The sequence below is a fragment of the Schistocerca piceifrons genome, chromosome 9, assembly GCF_021461385.2.
Source record: "Schistocerca piceifrons isolate TAMUIC-IGC-003096 chromosome 9, iqSchPice1.1, whole genome shotgun sequence".
Taxonomy (NCBI): Eukaryota; Metazoa; Arthropoda; class Insecta; order Orthoptera; family Acrididae; genus Schistocerca; species Schistocerca piceifrons.
In genome coordinates, this window is record NC_060146.1 from 143,032,229 (window position 1) to 143,052,109 (window position 19,881).

Consider the following 19,881-nt stretch of genomic DNA (forward strand, 5'->3'; position numbering starts at 1 on the left):
GTCAAGAAAAAGTCCAGTTGTGTCTCACAAAAGTTCCAAGGCATTGCACGACATGTCGTACACATCATTACCCACCGCTTCAGTGGTTATTGACCCCATGCTCGTGTTCCCTTGCAATGCACTGCACTGGGGTGGGGGTGGGGGTGGGGGGGGGGGGGAGGGAGGGAGGGAGGGAGGGAGGGGAGAGCTCTGTGGGAACACTACTCTGCAGGGTATCATCATTGGTGGTCGACAAAGTTCTGGCACAATAGACTCTCTGACTAGTAGTCGGTCTAGTGACTCATGCATTCAGATGCTTATGTATGTGATCAATATTCTTCTACTGAGCATTGACCAAATGATTATTCGCCGTTATCATCTCCTATAACCTGAGGATCTACAAATGCCTTGTCTTACAAATGTTCTTTTGACTGAATACTTCCAACATTTTTAGAGGCTATTACAGCTCTTTGTGCTCTGTGTGGTGTGATCCAAACCAACTATATTGCATTTACCCTAATTCCAAATTGTGGAAGTTGTGCCAAAAGTAATTCACTGTTGACAAAATCGATGGACTATGTGAGATCAAAATATACTCCAGTTTTATGCTTTTTGCCATTGAGTGCACTATAACATTCATTTAGAGACAAATATAGGACCCAGTTTATTGATCTCCCTTTTTCAAAAACCAAATTTCACTTTTGCTGTCTCGAAAATTTATGGAATTGGACCACCATCAAGGAGCAGTTTATCATATCTGACAGTGGATAAGAAACGAGAGGGCAGATGTGTTTAGTTAGTTAGTTAGTTAGTCAATTTCATGTTCCATGGACCACTTGTGTGAATAATGATAGTGGCGTGGAAGGATTTGTTTTACCTACATTACACATTCTAATAATGTAAATATGGCAACAAGCTATCATTTTTATTTTTTAAATATAAATATGAGTTAGCAGTTCCTATCCACCATCTTTTTTACATTACTAAAATAGAAATTCTTCTATGGAACAGAAGGAGTAGACAGGAGAAGCTTTTCCAGTTTGTTTTCAAATTTAACTTTGCTGTCTCTCAGACATTTTATATCATTTGCTAAATGATCAAACATTTTGGTGGGAGCATTGTGCACCTATTTTTGTGCTTAAGACAACATTAATGTGGAGTAATGAATGAACATTTTTTTCCTCTGGTATTATTATTATGAACATCATTGTTCCTTTTCAGCTGCAAGGGATTATTTATAACAAATTTCATGGAGGTAAATACACTGTGAGGCATTAGGCATTTTGACTATTTTCTTAAACAGATGTCTAGAAGATGGCCATAACTGAGCACCACATATTATTCTCACAGCATGTTTTTCCTCAATGAAGACCTTCTTTCTTAAAGAACCTTATTCTATCTGACATTATTGAATGAAAATATGCAAAAATGTCAATTTACCAATTTGTCTATCACTAAGATATTTGTAATAATCTGAAGTGCAAATGTGGCTGAACATGTGTTCCAAAAGATATTTTTTCCAGTTTACATTCTCATCACTATGAAAACCTAAATGTTTTTGAAGTTTCCACCCTATATATGGTTCCTTATTGTGTTACAGCTATCAATGGTGTAGTACCTCTAGATGTGTGGAACAAAATATGTTTTTTCTTTTTGAAATTAAGAGTTAGACCATTCACAGTAAATCACTCACTAATACTTTTGAGAAAGCTGTTTACTGTTGGTTCTGCTGCTTTAAGGATTTTTGAATTGATTACAATACTGTTGTCATCAGCATAAACAAGCTTTGTGAAACCCCTTTGCAAAATCCCTTGGGTAAATGTGACATTGGTTTTTGGATGGCTATAACATCAATTCTATAAAACCTAAGATAAATTTATGAGTCACACAGTCAAATGCCTCAGATAGCTCATAGAAAATACAAACTGTACTATTTTGTTATTTAACACTTTTAAAATTTTGTTTGTGAATGTGTAAATGTCATTCTCAGCTGGAAGTTCAGAATGGAATCAAGGCAATATTACGAAAAGGATAGATTTCTACTCACCATATAGAGGAGATGAATTCACAGACAGGCACAAAAAAAAGACTGCTATTCATTTAAGCTTTTGCCAAAAGGCCTTCTTCTAAAGTGGAAAACACACAAACGTTAACATAAGTACAACTCACACACTCAACCACTGTCTTTGGCCTCTGAGGCCGGACTGTAGACTGCAACTACTCCTGATGAGAGAAGCCATCTGTTCTCCCAGCCAGAGACGTAATAGTTCCGAAGCAGGTCTGACGCCCAGCCTGGCTGTTGCTCAGGTCACCCCTGTTGTATCATGTTCACAACCTGCCTGAGCACCACATCAGCTGCCACACTAGAGGCACAATGGGAAGTGGTGACGCGAAAACTATCCAGCGAGTGCCTCACCTCTGTATCCGAGTGAAAACAGTGCAGCTCCTCTTGGTCGAGTGAGGGGTCAGGGAACCATGGGGAGCTGCAATGCAGCAACCTCATTCACATCTTGAGATGTGGCACAAAAATCTCTTCACAAAGATGACTTGTGAACTCTCCCTCCAAAGTATGTGGAGGGAGCTTCCACTACTTGAATTTGTGAAGTTTCTGGGTCCTGGGTAAGCATCACTATGCTGCACATGTAAAATCTGTAAAATCACTAGTTGTGGCTATTGGATATGTGTGCACTGGTGGAAATGTATGTTACTATTCCAACGAGGGCTGCTGTTTGAGAATGGAGAATGTAGTCTGAAATTAGTCATGACAAATAAAATTTTTTGAGCACAACTGTGACAGAAACTCAAAAAGTAAAATTTAATAACCCAACTTGCTGGTCTTCACTCCTACATAATACTGGAACTTCACAATTATGAATTATCTTGGTAAAAATGATTTATTGGCAAATAGTCAACATGAATTTGGAAAATATCTTTACTCACACAAAATAGTGAGTGCTGTTGGCAGAGAATCTCAAATTGATTCCTCACCTCTAGATTTTCCTGAAGGCTTTTGACACTGTTCCTCAAAAGTGACTTCTAATCAAATTGTGTGGCTCTGGAGTATTGACTCAGTTGTGCGACTGTATTCATGATTTCCTGTGAGAAGGTCACAGTTCGTAGTAACTGATGGAAAACCATAGAGTAAAACAAAAGTGATATCTGATGTTCCCTAAGGAGATGTTATAGCACCTCTGCTTTTTCTAATCTATATAAACAATTTAGGAGGCAGACTGTGCAGCCCTCTTAGACTGTTTGCAGATGTTGCTGTCATTTACCATCTAATAAGGTCATCAGATGATTTGAACCAACTGCAAAATGATTTAGACAAGATATATGGCACAAAAAGTGGCAATTGATTCTAAGTAATGAAAAGTGTGAAGTCATCCAAATCAATACTAAAAATTTGCACAGTACACCACACAGATCTACAGGCTGTGAATTCAACAAAATATTCAGGGACTACAATGAGGAATAATTTATACTAGAATGATGACACAGGTAATGTCATGGGGAAAACTAACCAAAGACTGTGATTTATTGGCAGAACACTTAGAAGATGGAGCAGGTCTATTAGAGAGACTGCCTACACTATGATCTTCTAGATTACTGCTGCATGTTGCAGGATCTGTGTTGTGTAGGACTGACAGAGGACATTGAAAAAGTTCAAAGAGCAGTTCAATTTGTATTATTGCAGAGGAGAGAGTGTCACAAATACGATATGCAAGTTGGTCTGGCAATAATTAAAACAAAGGAATTTTTGTGCAGTTATAAAGCATTATCTGGACAATGACCAGTGCAGTCCCATAAAATGGAAACCAGAAGGCTCTGGGCTGCATGCCAGTGGAGAGAGCTGGCAGCGCCACACCTCCAGGGAGGTTCTTCAATGGCAGTGTAGGTTATGCAGAAAGGACAGAAAAATTTCTGAACAGGAGGCAAAAATTTGTGCCCTTAAGGCTGAATAAGAAAACACAAACTTGCAATTATGTAGGTTAAGGGAGGAAAAAGAGACTGGAAACTTGGAAAAGGTAGCAAGCAAAGGGCAAAAAAGGGAAACACTTGAAAAACTCCAGAAATTCAATTAGTAAATCAGTTTGGCTTGCTATCTGAAGTGGAGGAAGGGCCTCATCCAGATGAAAGTAGGTTGAAGCAGAGTATTAGCTTAAAGAAGAAAATACAGGTCAGGATCAAACCAGAATAGGAAAAGAAGAATTCTGCTTATAGGCAGCGGTCATGGGAGGGGTGTAGGCCAACAGCTTCAGGGGAAATTAGTTGCAGGGTACCAGGTCACAAGTTTTGTGAAACTAAGTGTTAGCCTTAGCCAGGTGACAGAAAACTTAGGTCAGCTAGGCAGGGACTTTGAGAAGGAAGATCAGGTAATTAAATTTGGGGGAGCAGGAAACAGCCTGGCTATGAATCCGAGATATAGTATTAGGAGTTGACCTGGATAAAATAGGAGCAGAAATGGAGCACACAATTGTGGGGTTTGTGGAGGTCTTCCAGTGCCATTATCAGCCCTGGCTAAACACTGCTGTAAGGCATGTTAACACTGAGCTAAACAGGATGCTCCAGACACTGGCAAAATCCCACATAAGTGTTGTTACAGTAAATGCTATTGGTAGGCAGGAATACACTACACGTGGCCTACACCTGAATAGGACGGAGAAAAATAAGTTAGCTTCTCTATTAGCAGAAACTGTAAGGGGGTCCACAGTCACACAAGGGGTGATCTCTGTGGTTAATGAGTCCAGGCAGACAGGTTTCTTAGGTTAAAACCAAAGTCCAGACAGATGACAATCAAGATAAATAGAATAAAAGAAACTTCATGTACAGTAAATAGGAGTAAAGCTAAGGGCAGTATCAACTTACTTCATAAAAATATCAGGGGAATAAAAAATAAAGTAGATGAGCTATTAGTGTGTTTAGATGATCTCAAAAATAAGAATGAGACTGATTGTCTGTCTGAATACCACGTAACTGTGGGCATGGATAGTGTCAGTACAAGTGGGTGTAATTTAGCATCTTACACTTGTAGATCTAGGATGGATAAAGGAGGAGTTGCCATTTTCATAAAAAAGGGTATAAATGCAAAACTGTAGAAGTAAGAAAATTTTGTGTTGATCAGCACTTTGAGATTTGTGCATGTGAACTTCAGCTAGGTAATGTAGTATTGATATTATCAACAGTGTACAGGTCACCATTAGGAGACTGGGAGCTGTTCATAAAAAAGTTTGACTCCCTATTATGCTGTCTGTCAGACAAAAAGAAGAAGTTATTAATCTGTGGTGATTTCAATGTAAACTTTCTAAGTAATTCTGATAGGAAAAATGAACTAGAAGTGTTATTAACAATATATAACTTAGAATCAGTGATCAATTACCCCGCATGTATAGCTCAAGACAGTAGCATGATAATAGATAATGTATTTGTACAGAAAGAGGATGTAAAACAAACACATGCTTTCCCTGTGGTAAATGGATTGTCAGACCATGATGCACAACTGATTAGCTTACAAACTCTAACAGGGTGAACAGTTCGGAAACCATTAAGTAAAAGTGTGAGGTCACTCAACCCAGTATCTATAAGAGCACTTCAGAGAAAGCTTAAGAAATGTTAATTGGGAAGATGTATATAATGAGCCAAATGCTAGTGATAAATGCAACATATTTTTGATAAATTTATATCGTATTTTTGAACATTGTTTCGCAAAGAAAATTACTAAATGTAACACCACACACTTTTCAGAGAAACCTTGGATTACTATAGGTATTAAAGTGTCTTCAGAAAGAAAAAGAAAACTGTATGAGACAGCAAGAGCTAGTAAAGATCCAGAAGTAGTTTTTCACTACAAAAATCATTGTAACATACTGAGAAAAATTGTAAGGAAATCAGGAAATATGTATGTTAGAGAAGAAATTAACAACTCCAGCAATAAAATAAAATCAATATGGGAGACAGGAAAAGTAACCACTGGGGTAGGTAGTATTACTATTAAAGAGAATGAGACCATTCTAACCAACAGTACACAAGTAGTTAATGTATTTAACAATCATTTTTTAAGTGTAGGAGAAAAAAATTGATGAGAACAGTTCAAAAGAAAAAGCCAGGCAGTATGTGGAAGAGTCTGTTTTGAAAAAATTTAGTCAAATTAAGTTTCACCTTACAACCTCTTGCGAAATAAGTAAAATTATTAAATCTTTGAAAAATAAATGTTCTGTTGGAGTAGATGACATCCCTAATGAACTATTAAAACAATGTGGAGCAATTACAGCTGATGTTCTGAGTCACATATGTAATGCATCACTAACTCACCCAGACAGGTTAAAATATGCCATTGTCAGGCCTCTCTACAAAAAGGGGGACACCACAGATGTCAATAACTTTCAGCCAGGATCCTTGCTTACAGCATTTTCAAAAATCTTTGAGAAAGTAATGTGAACCATGACATTATGTTACAGAAATTACAATTCTATGGTATAAATGGAATAGTGTATGAGTGGTTTAAGTATACCTACAGAACAGGAAGCAAAATGTTTCCTTATATTGGTCAAGTGATTTAAACAAGTTTGCCACTTCATCTAACTGGGGTAAAATTACACTAGGTGTTCCATAGGGTTCAATCATGGGTCCCCTTCTGTTCTTGATATATGTGAACGACCTCTCTTCCTATCTGAAACTGGAAGCTGAACTGACACTGTTTGCTGATAATACAAGCATCATTATTAATCCAGTAAAAGAAATTCCAATTGAAAATGATGTAAGTAAGGTATTTGGAAAAGTCATTAATTGGTTTTCTGCAAATGGGCTTGCTCTATACTTTGAAAAAACACAGTACATCCAATTTTCTGCTGCAAAAAGTACAGTTCCTTCAATAAATATAACACATCAACGTAAGTCAGTAGACAGGGTAGAGCATACTAAGTTTTTGGGTATACATATAGATGAGAATCTTAATTGGAAAATTCATATTTTGGATCTTCAAAAGCGACTAGGTTCAGCAACTTTTTCAATCAGAATAATTGCCAATTTTGAGGATATAGAAATTAGTAAGCTAGCATACTTTGCATGCTTTCACTCTCTGATGTCATACGGGATAATATTTTGGGGTAACTCAACATTTAGACAAAAAGTATTCACTGCTCAAAAGAAAGTGGTTAGAATAATGTGTGGGGTTCATAGTCACACATCTTGTAGGCATCTTTTTAAAACATTGGGAATTCTTACAACAACCTCACAGTACATTTACTCACTAATGAAATTCGTTCTCAACAACATGGACCAGTTTAAAAACAACAGTGACATTCATGATTATAATACCAGAAAAAATAAAGACTTACACTATCCTTTACTCAACCTATCTTTGGCACAGAGAGGGGTAACATATGCTGCTATAAAAATTTTCAGCGAATTACTAGAAGAAATACAATGTCTGACAGACAGCAGTAATCGCTTCAAAAATAAATTGAAATCATATCTCCTTTCCTTGACAACTCCTTCTATACCATAGATGAATTCTTGAATAGTCTTAAATAGGAATAAATAAATCTATAAATATAGTATATGCATTTTGTGCCATTTAAGGGAATGGGGTAAACAGTAGAAATATTAATCTTTAACTTTGTATTGTAATATATTAAAAACTCTTGTTTCATATGTGCATTTCTTGTGCACTTGACACATTCCACACCGTAACGGCTACCATCCCATGCGATTGATCAATGGAACATGCAACCAACTAACTAACTAACTAACTGAGACAGAGTTCAGTGATCCCTGTCAGTGCTAATTTAAGCATCCACCCATCACTGGTTGCCACAGTTCAGTTGCAGACTTTGAAGGAAGACATAACTTAGCCTGCATTCTGTGAGTAGTACCAGATTGTCAAAGTATTTGTATGTAGGAAGCACAGGAATGAAGTTCAGTTAACTTTATTTTCTTTTTAGAAATAAAGAGTTCAATAAATCTTCAAGTGATTTGTACAGATGATTTTGGATTCCGCTGCTGCCCATCACAACTATTCTCTCCTTCCTTGATTGTGTCAGTTCTGACTCCCACAGTAACCAACACAACATCTGGTGCCATAGAGTACAGAACCAATGCTGTCTTCGCTCTTCGCCACTCCATCGCAGTGTGTCACTAATATTTCTTTCTTTTCTTTCAGAGGCACATTTCCACCAGTTGTGTATAATTGTTTATATAACTTTTTTGCAGCACTCCTCTCATTAAAATTGCCTCTAGCCCACCTCCTACACCACTTGCACCTATCCCTCTGGCTGCTCCTGGCTTTGATCTAATGCAGTTTATTCAGTTCCAGAATGAACAAATGTCGCAGTTGATGATGGTCATCCAGTAGCTCATTAATGCACAGGCCACTGCTGCATCAACTCTGCCACATCCATGGCACTGCCTCCATGCATTCCACTATTCCAAGCTTTCAGTGAACAGCAAGAGAAGTGGTTCAATGCTCCCTGTGCTAAGTGTGAAGGTAATGTAAAACTTTTGTATTTCTTGTCAACACCAGCACAGAAGTTTACTGTCTCACTCAGAAGTTATTCTCGATTAGTAGGCTGCAGTTGCTAGTTTTTGAAGATTTAGTGTCTGTGCCTTGAAAACATGGCCCTGCTGCTCTTCCATGCATGACAAAAAACATTCCCCTACACAGAATGTGACTTGCTTTGCTTGAGAAAAGCCAGGTCATGTACAGTCTGTGTGCTCGCAACAGAAAAAGAACTCTACCCATGCTTGCTCTTGTAAGTGCGGAATAGTGCATGTAGTTTTTTTCTAAACCAGCTTCCGGTTCTAGTAATGACCATCCACTCAAGGGCTGTGCAACAACAGTCAAACAAACTGTATGTGAACTTAACACTGCCGGATGCTGCGTGAAATTCAGTTAGACTCTGGCAATTCTATTATGTTGCTTAATTGTGCCACTTGTGAACAGTTGGGCTCACCACAGTTGACAAAATCTTGCATGCAATTTACAGGACATTCCTGTGCTTGGTATATGCAGTTTGCCTGCCAGATTCTTGTCTCTCACCAAAACAGTGACATTTACAATCTTGCGTTCGCAAGACTGAATTTTTTTTGGGTTAGATTCATTTCATTTGTTTGGTGTTCATATTCAGGACAGTGTACTTTCTATTTCTGCTTTCAATCCATAAGACAGTGTTACTCAGTAGATTGTGAAGGTTCCTCACTTATTTTCTGAAGCACTTAGCAGAGCAAATAATTTTGTGGTGCGTTTTACAATCAAGGACAATGCGCAACCTCAGTTTTTTCAGGCACGTCCCATCCCTCATGCTCGTAGAGACAAAGTTGCAAGTGAACTTAAAGAAGGGAAAGCCAGTGGTGTTATTGCTCCTATCCAGGCTAGTCAATGGGCTTCTCTCTTGGTAACCTTATCAAAGCTTTCTGGAAGACTTTGTCTTTGTATTGACTTTAAATCCACTGTGAATCCACAAACAATAATTGATACTTATCCATTTTCTCACCCTGAGTAATTAAGGGACAGGCTTGGTGCAGGCTGCTATTTTCCAAAAACTGACTTTCACAGTGCGTATTTGTAAATTCCACTAGATGAGGAGTCTCAGATAGTGTTTGTGATCAACACACATTTAGGGTTGTTCAAATTTTTGTGCTTACCCTTTGGCAGCATTTCTCCAGCTGCCATATCCCAATGCTACTTGAACAGCTTACTGCAAAAGTTCCATTCTGTTCAAACTACTTGGATGATATTATAGTGTCAGAATGCACACCATGGGAACATATCAGCAACCTCTGTACACTTTTTCAAGTACTTTCAGCTGCGGGCTGGAAGTGTTACACGGACAAATGTGCTTTTTCACAGACTGAAATTCAGTACTTAGGCCACATTCTTATAGCCAGGGTGTTTATTCCCTTCAATCACATTTGCTGGCCATCCAGGACCTTCCAGCCATGCAGAATGTGACAGAATTTCAGTCAGTTCTTGGGAAGATGACATATTATATCCAGTTTATACCCAATGCAGTCCAGATCGTAGCACCGTTGTATCAGTTGTGCCAGAAGAATGTGCCTTTTGTTTGGACCAAAGAGTGTCACGATGCATTCCAGAAACTTAAAAATGTTTTGTTGAGTGACTGATGCCTTGTTCATTTTGATCCCACTAAGCCTCTGGTTTTGGCAGTGGACACTCCTTTGTATGGAAGTACAGCTGTGCCCTCATACAGGTTTGGTTCACAGGACAGGCCGATTGCTTTTGCTTCCAAGTTACTGACCAACACTCAGTGTAACTGTTGCCAAATCGAGAAGGAAGTGCTCGCTATTAATTATGGTGTGACAAAGTTTCATCATTGTATGTTTGGTCAGAAGTTTTAGCTAGTGACAGGCCGCAAGTCACTTCAGTCTCTGTTTCACCCACCCAAACCTGTTCCACCATGCAAAGCTCAGAAGCTGCTACATTGGGCTTTGTCACAGTATCAGTACAAAATATTGTCCCAGCTCACGTCAAAGCATGCAAATGCTGATGCTCTTTTTTGCTTTCCTGTTGGTCCTGATTCTGAATTTGATGCTACTGCTGCATCTTGTTGTCAGATCGATGCACAGGACACTGAACTTTTATAGACTTTTCCACTACACTATAAGAAAAGTGCACAGGCCACAGAAGCAGACCCTAACTTGAACCTTTCATTGCACTACATCAGTACTGCTTAGACTTGTTTCATGAAAAACATTCAGAATTCGTTTGTGCAATGATATTTTTCTCATCAGCGTAGCCTCTCCATCCAGCATGGTGTGTATTTTATTGCAAAATGACTCTGGACAATCATGTGCTTATTCCTAAGGTTCTGCAAAAAGATGTTTTGTGATTGCTCCACCAAGGACATTAGGGAATTGTACACACAAAACAGTTAGTGCATCGGCATTGTACTTGGCCGGGTATGGTCACCCACACTGAACAAATGACGTCAAAGTGTTGCATTTGTGCTGAAAATCTACTGGTGACCCCCCTCCCAGCAAACATTTTGGGCATGGCCAAAATCTCAATTGCCACAGTAGCGAGTGCATATTGATTTTGCTGGTCCCTTTTGGAACAGTTGTTTGCTTATGGTTGTGGACTCTTATCAAATATCCATTTGCAGTGCACATGTGCTTTACTATATTGCATAGTACCATTAAGGCTTTGTAATCTGTTTTTTGCTTGAAAGGTCTGCTTGAAGTGTTGGTTACAGGCAATGGACCAAAGTTTGTTGCTCAGGACTTTGAACAGTTTTGTGAGGCCAATGGTATCACTCACTTTATCAGTACTGTATTTCATCCTCAGTCGAACAGAGAAGCTGAACGATTTGTGTGTACATTCAAGCAACAGATGAACAAACTGTGTGCCACCCACACATGGGATCAAGTGCTGCTGCTCTTTCTCACAATGTACTGCTCCCAGCCCCACAACAGTCCGTCACTGGTTGAGCTTCTACATGGCCAATGCCACTGCACACTGCTCCAGTTGGTGCACCCACCACAGCACACAGCACCTTCCATATTCCGCGAGTATCACTTTGCGCATAATGATTTTGTTCTTTTCAGAGTTTTTGGTCACACAAGACACTGGGAGAGAGACAATTCCTCAAAATTTGGGCGCTTGTACAGGTTGCTGTGCTGCCACCAGAACCAGATTTGTGCTTGTTGCTTGTGAGATTCTTCTGCATACTTTCTGTCTCCAGGGTCACATCCTACCAGAATCGTGCAGCCAGCACAGCCACCCATGGACACCTCTTTGGCACCACCTGCAGAACTAATGGAGCTGGACCCATCACCTTCACTGCGACAGCAGCTCAACTTCCCAGCCCTCATCCTGGTGCCCACCATGGACCAGGCACCATCGTTGTCATCATCGTCATTTCCACTGCTGTTGTCAATGCTGCCATTTCTGCTTTTCATCAGCCAAACTCAGGAAGAGGGTGGGCACTTTTCTGCGGTTTTCCATCTGACATTCCCCTTGGAGCACAGGAAGGACGTCAGGTGCAGCCAAGGTCTTGGTGTCAGTCCCAGTTGCGAATCCCAGCTCCTCATACCACCCAGCTTCCTGCCTTCTCCCTCCTCCCCCCCCCCCCCCCCCAATTGTCATAGGATGGCTCCCTACATGACAATGGTATGGCATTTTGTGAGGGTGGGGGGAAGAACGTGCAGTCCTAAGGCATCAACTGCACACCAAGCGACATGGCACTGTGGAATAGACTCAAGAAGGTGCTGACCCATGTGACAATGGAAAGAGCAGGCAGTGCCACACCTCCAGGAAGACAGAGTTCAGCACTCCCTGTCAATGCTAATTTAACCAGCCGCCCATCACTTGTTGCTCCAGTTTGGTCGCAGACTTTGAGAGAATCAGTGCTAAGTATTGAGAAGACGTTACTAAGTCTGCATTCTGTGAGATCACAACTATTCTTTTCTTCCTTCCTTTTGTCAGTGCTGACTTCCACAGTAGCCGACAACATTTTTCACTGTAACAGGATCTGCCATGTACCCAACGTTTGCCTAAAGGGATTAGCAACCTCTCAGACACTGAAGCACTACTGGGTTGCATATGTATGAGATGATGCCTCCCCAGACTGAATGAATCACAACAAAGACGACAAATGGCAGGACAAGCACCACCAGAGGTCCTTCATGCCAGGGACCTATTTCCTCTGCCGTGTCATGTGTGTAGAACTGGATCAGCACGAATATCTCCACACCAACTGTACGGGATGGCACAAGCCAACACATCAGCAGTTCATTCAACTGGAACTCTGGGCCAGCTTGTGTCCCGGCTCTTTGCATCCCGTCAGTCAGAGCCCAGTCAGAAGCCACTGCAGTGGGAGTTATGACTTTCCAGAGATATCCCAAGATGTACCTGTTGGTTAACTATGCTGAATGCTCAACCTCCGTCATTAGGGATTATCAGTGATGTAGACTTCACGTCTCACTGCATTTACTCACTATGTTTTCCAGGTGTGTGACTGTTAGTGTCTGAGAAGTTGTATTATTTTTTATAGAGAAAAGTTTTTCCTCTGTTATTATATATCTCTACTGTGTCCAGTATAAACCATTGTTTTTGTTTACCTGTGTCTTATTATTGCTTGTTAAGCATCTCCCTGTGTGAGTTATAGCAGGATTTTCTCATGAAATTTTAGTCACCAACTTTCTCCTTCAAATGTGAAAATATTTTGTTAGGAGAAATTATCATTGAAATCCCTTCTACAAGAAGGGTAGTAGAACTGACTCACAAAACTACCATTCAATATCCTTGACACTGATTTGTTGTAGAATCTTAGAACATATTCTCATCTCAAACATAATGGGGTATCTTGAAACAGAATGATCTCCTCAATGCAAACCAGCATGGATTTTGAAAAAAATTGATCATGTGAAACCCAACTCACACTTTTCTCACATGACATAATGAAAGCCTTGAATCAAGGCAACCAGGTAGATGTAGTATTTCATGATATCTTAAAAGCATTTGACTCGGTACCACACCTACACCTGTTGTCAAAAGTACAATAATGTGGGGTATCTAGCGAAATTTTTAACTGGATAGAGGACTTTTTTGAAGGGAGGACCAGTGTATTATCTTGGATGGAGAGTCATTGTCAGGTGTAGAAGTAACTTCAGGTGTTCCCCAGGGAAGTGTGTGGGATCCTGCTTCTCATGTTGTATATTAATGACTTTGCAGACAGTATTAATAGTATCAACAGGTTTTTTGCAGATGATGCAGTTATCTATAATGAAGTACTATCTGAAAGAAGCTCCATAAATATTCAGTCACACCTTGATAAGATTTCAAAACAGCAACATGTTTTATATGTTCATAAATGTAAAATTGTACACTTGACAAAACAAAACAAAATGTAGTATCCTATGACTATAATATCAATGAGGAACTGTTGGAATCGGCCAGCATGTACAAATACATGGGTGTAACACTCAGTAGGGAATGAAATGGAATGTTCACATAGGTCCAGTCATAGGTAAAGCAGGTTGCAGACTTCAGTTTATTGGTAGAATACTGGAGAAGTGCAATCAGTCTACATAGGAGATTGCTTACAAATCATTCATGTGACCTGTTCTAGAATATTGTTCAAGTGCGTGGGACTTGTACAAAGTAGGGCTAACAGGGGATACTGAAAGTATACAGAGAAGAGCAGCACAAATGGTCACAGGTTTGTTTAATCTGTGGGAAAGTGTCATAGAGATACTGAAGGAACTGAACTGGAAGACTCTTTAAGATAGACGTAAACTATCCCAAGAAAGTCTGTCAACAAAAGTTCAATAAACAGCTTTAAATGATGACTCTAGGATTTTACATTTCCCTATGTATCAGTCACATAGAGATCATGAGGATATGATTAGAATAATTACTGCACAACCAGAGGTGTTCAAATAATCATTCTTCCTGCACTCCATATGTGAATGGAGCGGAAGGTACCCGAAAAACTGCTACAATGGGACATACACTCAGCATCTCACTGTGGTTTGCAGAGATAGATGTAGATGTAATAAAATAAGAGAAATTAGAGCTCACATAGAAATATTTAAGAGTTTCTTTTTCCAACACACTGTTAGAGAGTGGAACAGCAGAGAAATGGCTTGAAGGTGTTTCAATGAATCATCTGCCAGGCACTTAATTGTGAATTGTAGAGTAGTCATGTAGATGTAGCTGTAGATTTTGTTTCAGTTATAAGGTATAGTACAATCTTCTGAGAAAACTAATCTGCTGAAAGCTTTAAGACTACAAAAACCACCATCTGAGCCATGGTGGGGATTAACAGGAGACAATACTGCAGATCTTTTTGTGAAAAGCTAAATCTAATGACCATTCCAAACATGTATATACAGGGTGTTTCAAAAATGACCGGTATATTTGAAACGGCAATAAAAACTAAACGAGCAGCGATAGAAATACACCGTTTGTTGCAATATGCTTGGGACAACAGTACATTTTCAGGCGGACAAACTTTCGAAATTACAGTAGTTACAATTTTCAACAACAGATGGCGCTGCAAGTGATGTGAAAGATATAGAAGACAACGCAGTCTGTGGGTGCGCCATTCTGTACGTTGTCTTTCTGCTGTAAGCGTGTGCTGTTCACAACGTGCAAATGTGCTGTAGGCAACATGGTTTATTCCTTAGAACAGAGGATTTTTCTGGTGTTGGAATTCCACCACCTAGAACACAGTGTTGTTGCAACAAGACGAAGTTTTCAACGGAGGTTTAATGTAACCAAAGGACCGAAAAGCAATACAATAAAGGATCTGTTTGAAAAATTTCAATGGACTGGGAACGTGACGGATGAACGTGCTGGAAAGGTAGGGCGACCACGTACGGCAACCACAGAGGGCAACGCGCAGCTAGTGCAGCAGGTGATCCAACAGCGGCCTCGGATTTCCGTTCACCGTGTTGCAGCTGCGGTCCAAATGATGCCAACGTCCACGTATCGTCTCATGCGCCAGAGTTTACACCTCTATCCATACAAAATTCAAACGCGGCAACCCCTCAGCGCCGCTACCATTGCGGCACGAGAGGCATTCGCTAATGATATAGTGCACAGGATTGATGACGGCGATATGCATGTGGGCAGCATTTGGTTTACTGATGAAGTTTATTTTTACCTGGACGGCTTCATCAATAAACAGAACTGGCGCATATGGGGAACCGAAAAGCCCCATGTTGCAGTCCCATTGTCCCTGCATCCTCAAAAAGTACTGGTCTGGGCCGCCATTTCTTCCAAAGGAATCATTGGCCCATTTTTCAGATCCGAAACGATTACGGCATCACGCTATCTGGACATTCTTCGTGAATTTGTGGCGGTACAAACTGCCTTAGATGACACTGCGAACACCTCGTGGTTTATGCAAGATGGTGCCCGGCCACATCGCACGGCCGACGTCTTTAATTTCCTGAATGAATATTTCGATGATCGTGTGATTGCTTTGGGCTATCTGAAACATACAGGAGGCAGCGTGGATTGGCCTCCCTATTCGCCAGACATGAACCCCTGTGACTTCTTTCTGTGGGGACACTTGAAAGACCAGGTGTACCGCCAGAATCCAGAAACAATTGAACAGCTGAAGCAGTACATTTCATCTGCATGTGAAGCCATTCCGCCAGACACGTTGTCAAAGGTTCCGGGTAATTTCATTCAGAGACTACGCCATATTATTGCTACGCATGGTGGATATGTGGAAAATATCGTACTATAGAGTTTCCTAGACCGCAGTGCCATCTGTTGTTGACAATTGTAACTACTGTAATTTCGAAAGTTTGTCTGCCTGAAAATGTACTGTTGTCCCAAGCATATTGCAACAAACAGTGTATTTCTATTGCTGCTCGTTTAGTTTTTATTGCCGTTTCAAATATACCGGTCATTTTTGAAACACCCTGTATATAACAGCCAACTGTACAAGCAAGATGGTATGGGCCATTAGGTGTAGAATAAAAGAGCTTGCGATGGTGGAGATATATCGTTCGTACTTGTCGATGCCACACAGTAACCCCCCCCCCCCTCCCCCACTCCCCCTACAGTGTGGGGCACAGCTTGAACATTGTGGAAGGGGGGCGTATCCAGCAGTGAAGGTGGTGAGGGAGACGGTAGTGATGTGATGGGGATATCCATCTCCGGAGGTTACTGCGGCAGGGGCCACACCGGGAGGTGGACGTGGAACTCCAGTGGGTGGTGTGGGAGGATGTGGCATCAGCCTGCACGTGAAGATGGAGTGGTGTGGGGACGGACTGTGTCCCCCGTTTGAATGCTGCCAGACGATCACTGCCGTCTCCCTCATCGCCGGACATGCCCCTTCCGCTCAAACCATGCTCTGGGGGGGAGGGGAGGGGGGGGACTGTGTGGCATCGACAAGTACGAATGACATATCTCCACCATCACAAATTCTTTGACTCTGTTCACCTAATGGCTCACACCATCTTGCTTGCTGAGTTTGCTGTATGACTTGTAATGTGGACATCTGAATGAAATATACCGAGTCTTACAGAAATGTGTGTGTTCCCTTGGGCTACAACCCAACTGAAACCCCACAATTGTATAAAGCATATTATGTGATAAGAAGGATTTGATATGATTAGATTTGTTCCAACAATCTTTGAATATGTGTATCTGTAGTGTATCCCTATAATGGGATAGAATATTATAGGTGTGTGTAAATGATGTCGTAGTACACTGTATGCAGTGTAACTGCATTGACAACTTTTGACATTTTCTTCTGTAGGAATATATTAGTATTTATTTTTAAGCAGGTTGTATTTATATTCTCTTTCCATGTCGCATGCTGATCAACATATTATGATACACACAGCTGAAAATCGTAGCTGAAGGGATGGTTGAAGAAAGACTTGGACTTGGTATGAAATGCAAGGCAAATTGTTGATGATGTGAGGTCTAATGAAGAGGGTGGCAAGTATATGACAGGGGTGGATAATTGCCACAGACCGACTTCAGAGTTGATGCTGAAACAACTTAGATACACTCAAAAGTTAATGTATAAGAAATACTAGAAAAAAACTGTAGCCATTAACTTTCTTATCTCCCCTCCAATCCAAATGAACACAAATTTAAAATAAATAACACAGGTTTAAGAATTGGTGAATGATGTGAAATTCTTGGCAATATACATCCAATCTGATTTAAAATGTAACACACATATTCAAGATTTTGTAGCTAAACTGTCTTTCATGGAATGAAAACCACAAATAGCATCCTTTAGCTTGTTTCCTGCTCTCAAAAGAATTTTGGAATTATATCCTGCCCTTTTCCTATCTGAATCAGGTTGTCCTTGATCTCTGCAACCAATTTTCAACAATAAGGACTCTGAATTATGGTTGTGGTTTGCTCATTGTCAGATCAATCTCTTTGAAACAACACATTCAAGACACAGAAAGCAGAATGCCTGACTTGCAGAGACTATATCTTGTCATGAAATACCCATAACAAAGGTAAAATACAGGAAATAAAATAATTTTGTGAGTTTTAACGTTAAATCTGTTTTGAAGGAATTTATATCTGTTGTAGCATGATACATTTACTGGAGATAAAAAGTGTTGCTTAACAATATTTATTTAATAGTTTCCAACATACGAAGCTAATTACATGTCACTTACTCTTTTCCCAAAACGGATCGCACAGAGCTTTTATAAAAATCAAAGATATTTCAGATTATAATGAAAAGCAGTGAACTCTCAACTATTTTTCCTGTTATTACAATCAATAGCTTTTCCAAAATTTCTCCCAGAATCACTGTGATCCCTACACTACTCCGACACCAGTAATTAAGTTATGAATTAATACATGGTGGTGAAGATGATTTCCTACAAAAGAGCAACACAGCATTACAACAAAACAAATATACAGCATATTAAAATGACAAAAAACATATATAATATAATTACAAGAAACTGTTTATAGTATGTGATGTGATAGTTCATTAATTCTCTACAGAGATAACTTGCTGCAAGAATCAAGGTGGAAACCTTGTAGTCCTTCCTGTGGTATTTGGAGGTGCTTTCTTCTGGAGAATGTTGTGGTTGAATGTCCTTTGAACAGTTTGGAAGATAATTTTCTGATTGTCTTTTTTCTTGCAAGAGAGAGGCTGGTTTAAATCTGTCCACTGACATGTTTATGTGTTTGCATTTCCTCTTTATGGTGAAATATTTTTCAAGACTTACTATGACAGGGAAGGACAATTATATGTAGATTCTAATGGTTTTCTAGTCCTATCACTTCTCAGGAAGACATAGGAATATGCCTGCAGGTCCCGTGGGACAAATACCGGTCTTGATGTGCTACATGTAGGTCTTCTATGTTTCAGATGTAACATTTGCTTTTGCAAATCAGATACATACAAATCAAGGTAAGTCTTCGTAGTTGGCGCTTCACAAAATTCACCAGGAAGTGTTACAGTCTTTCTATATACCATCTGTGCTACAGTGCTACCTCTTGTGCTACAGCACCAAACCTCACTAGAACAGTAGACAGAGTTTCTGTACATTTATAAATGTTATGGGTCTCGATTGCAGACTTCAGAGTTCTAGAGTTCTGTATAGTAGCTCAACCTTGCTGTTGCACTAAGGATGGTGCAATGTTGTGTGTACAATTTTCATTCCACATACTGTGCCCATATTATTAAACAGCTGTAATCTAAAATGTGTACCTTGGTTGTTAATCACCTGTAATGGAACACTGAATCTTACAGTCCAGTGCTGGTATAGGGGTTTTGCTACTTTGATATCTTTGAGTGGTATGACTTCCATCCACTATGTGCAAGGATCAATACAAGTCAAGCAGTAAGTCATGCCATTAGAAGGAGGCAAAGGTCTGATGAGGTCAATGTGTACCAAACTGAAACATTCATAAAGTTCTACAAATCATTTAAATTGTGATCTTGTGCGGTCAGTGATTGTAGGAACACTGTTCACGTTTACATCGCACTTCACTTGGCGTAGACCGGGACTGTGTCCTAGGCATGCCCGATGTTAACTGACTGGGCACAGCCCGTGCTGCCGGAGTTGTTGTTGTTGTTGTTGTTGTCGTTGTTGCTATGCCGGCAGAGGTCACATCTGAATTCTCGCGTGCCCTCTGGTGGACGGGACTCTACTTGCGGCAACTACTGTCCGTGATGTGCCGTGCCAATGTGCGCCTCCCGCGATCTTTCTGGTGGCTACTGCACTCCTCCTCCTTCAGGGGGTGAAGCCACTGTGATCCACTGCGTCGGAAGGTGCTCGGAAGGTGGAGCGTCAGGCAGGAGCGATGACCTCCACATCCATTGGATGGCCGGAGTCAAGGGGATCTGCCAACCCTTGAGCCAGAACCTTCGAATACGGCTGGAAGTGACCCACACAAAGAGGCCCCCGTCGTCCCACAACCGGAGCCTGGGACAGAAC

At 40.4% G+C, this 19,881-nt stretch overlaps 1 protein-coding gene across 1 annotated transcript; it reads left to right on the forward strand.

The window, feature by feature from the left end:
* Positions 1-8,361: 8,361 nt before the first annotated feature.
* On the forward strand, positions 8,362-18,865 carry LOC124716770. Its single transcript, XM_047243316.1, has 3 exons — positions 8,362-8,461; positions 11,676-11,912; positions 18,810-18,865. The coding sequence occupies exons 1-3, from the start codon at positions 8,374-8,376 to the stop codon at positions 18,863-18,865; spliced, it is 381 nt and encodes a 126-aa protein (XP_047099272.1). The 5' UTR covers positions 8,362-8,373.
* Positions 18,866-19,881: the final 1,016 nt, after the last annotated feature.

Excerpts from the sequence above, each read along its gene's own strand:
- LOC124716770 (XM_047243316.1), top strand. The coding sequence starts at position 8,374 with ATGGCACTGCCTCCATGCATTCCACTATTCCAAGCTTTCAGTGAACAG. Across the intron at positions 8,462-11,675 it reads TCCCTGTGCTAAGTGTGAAG|GGTCACATCCTACCAGAATC; the intron begins GTAATGTAAAAC and ends TTCTGTCTCCAG. Across the intron at positions 11,913-18,809 it reads CAGCCAAACTCAGGAAGAGG|ATGTAACATTTGCTTTTGCA; the intron begins GTGGGCACTTTT and ends TCTATGTTTCAG.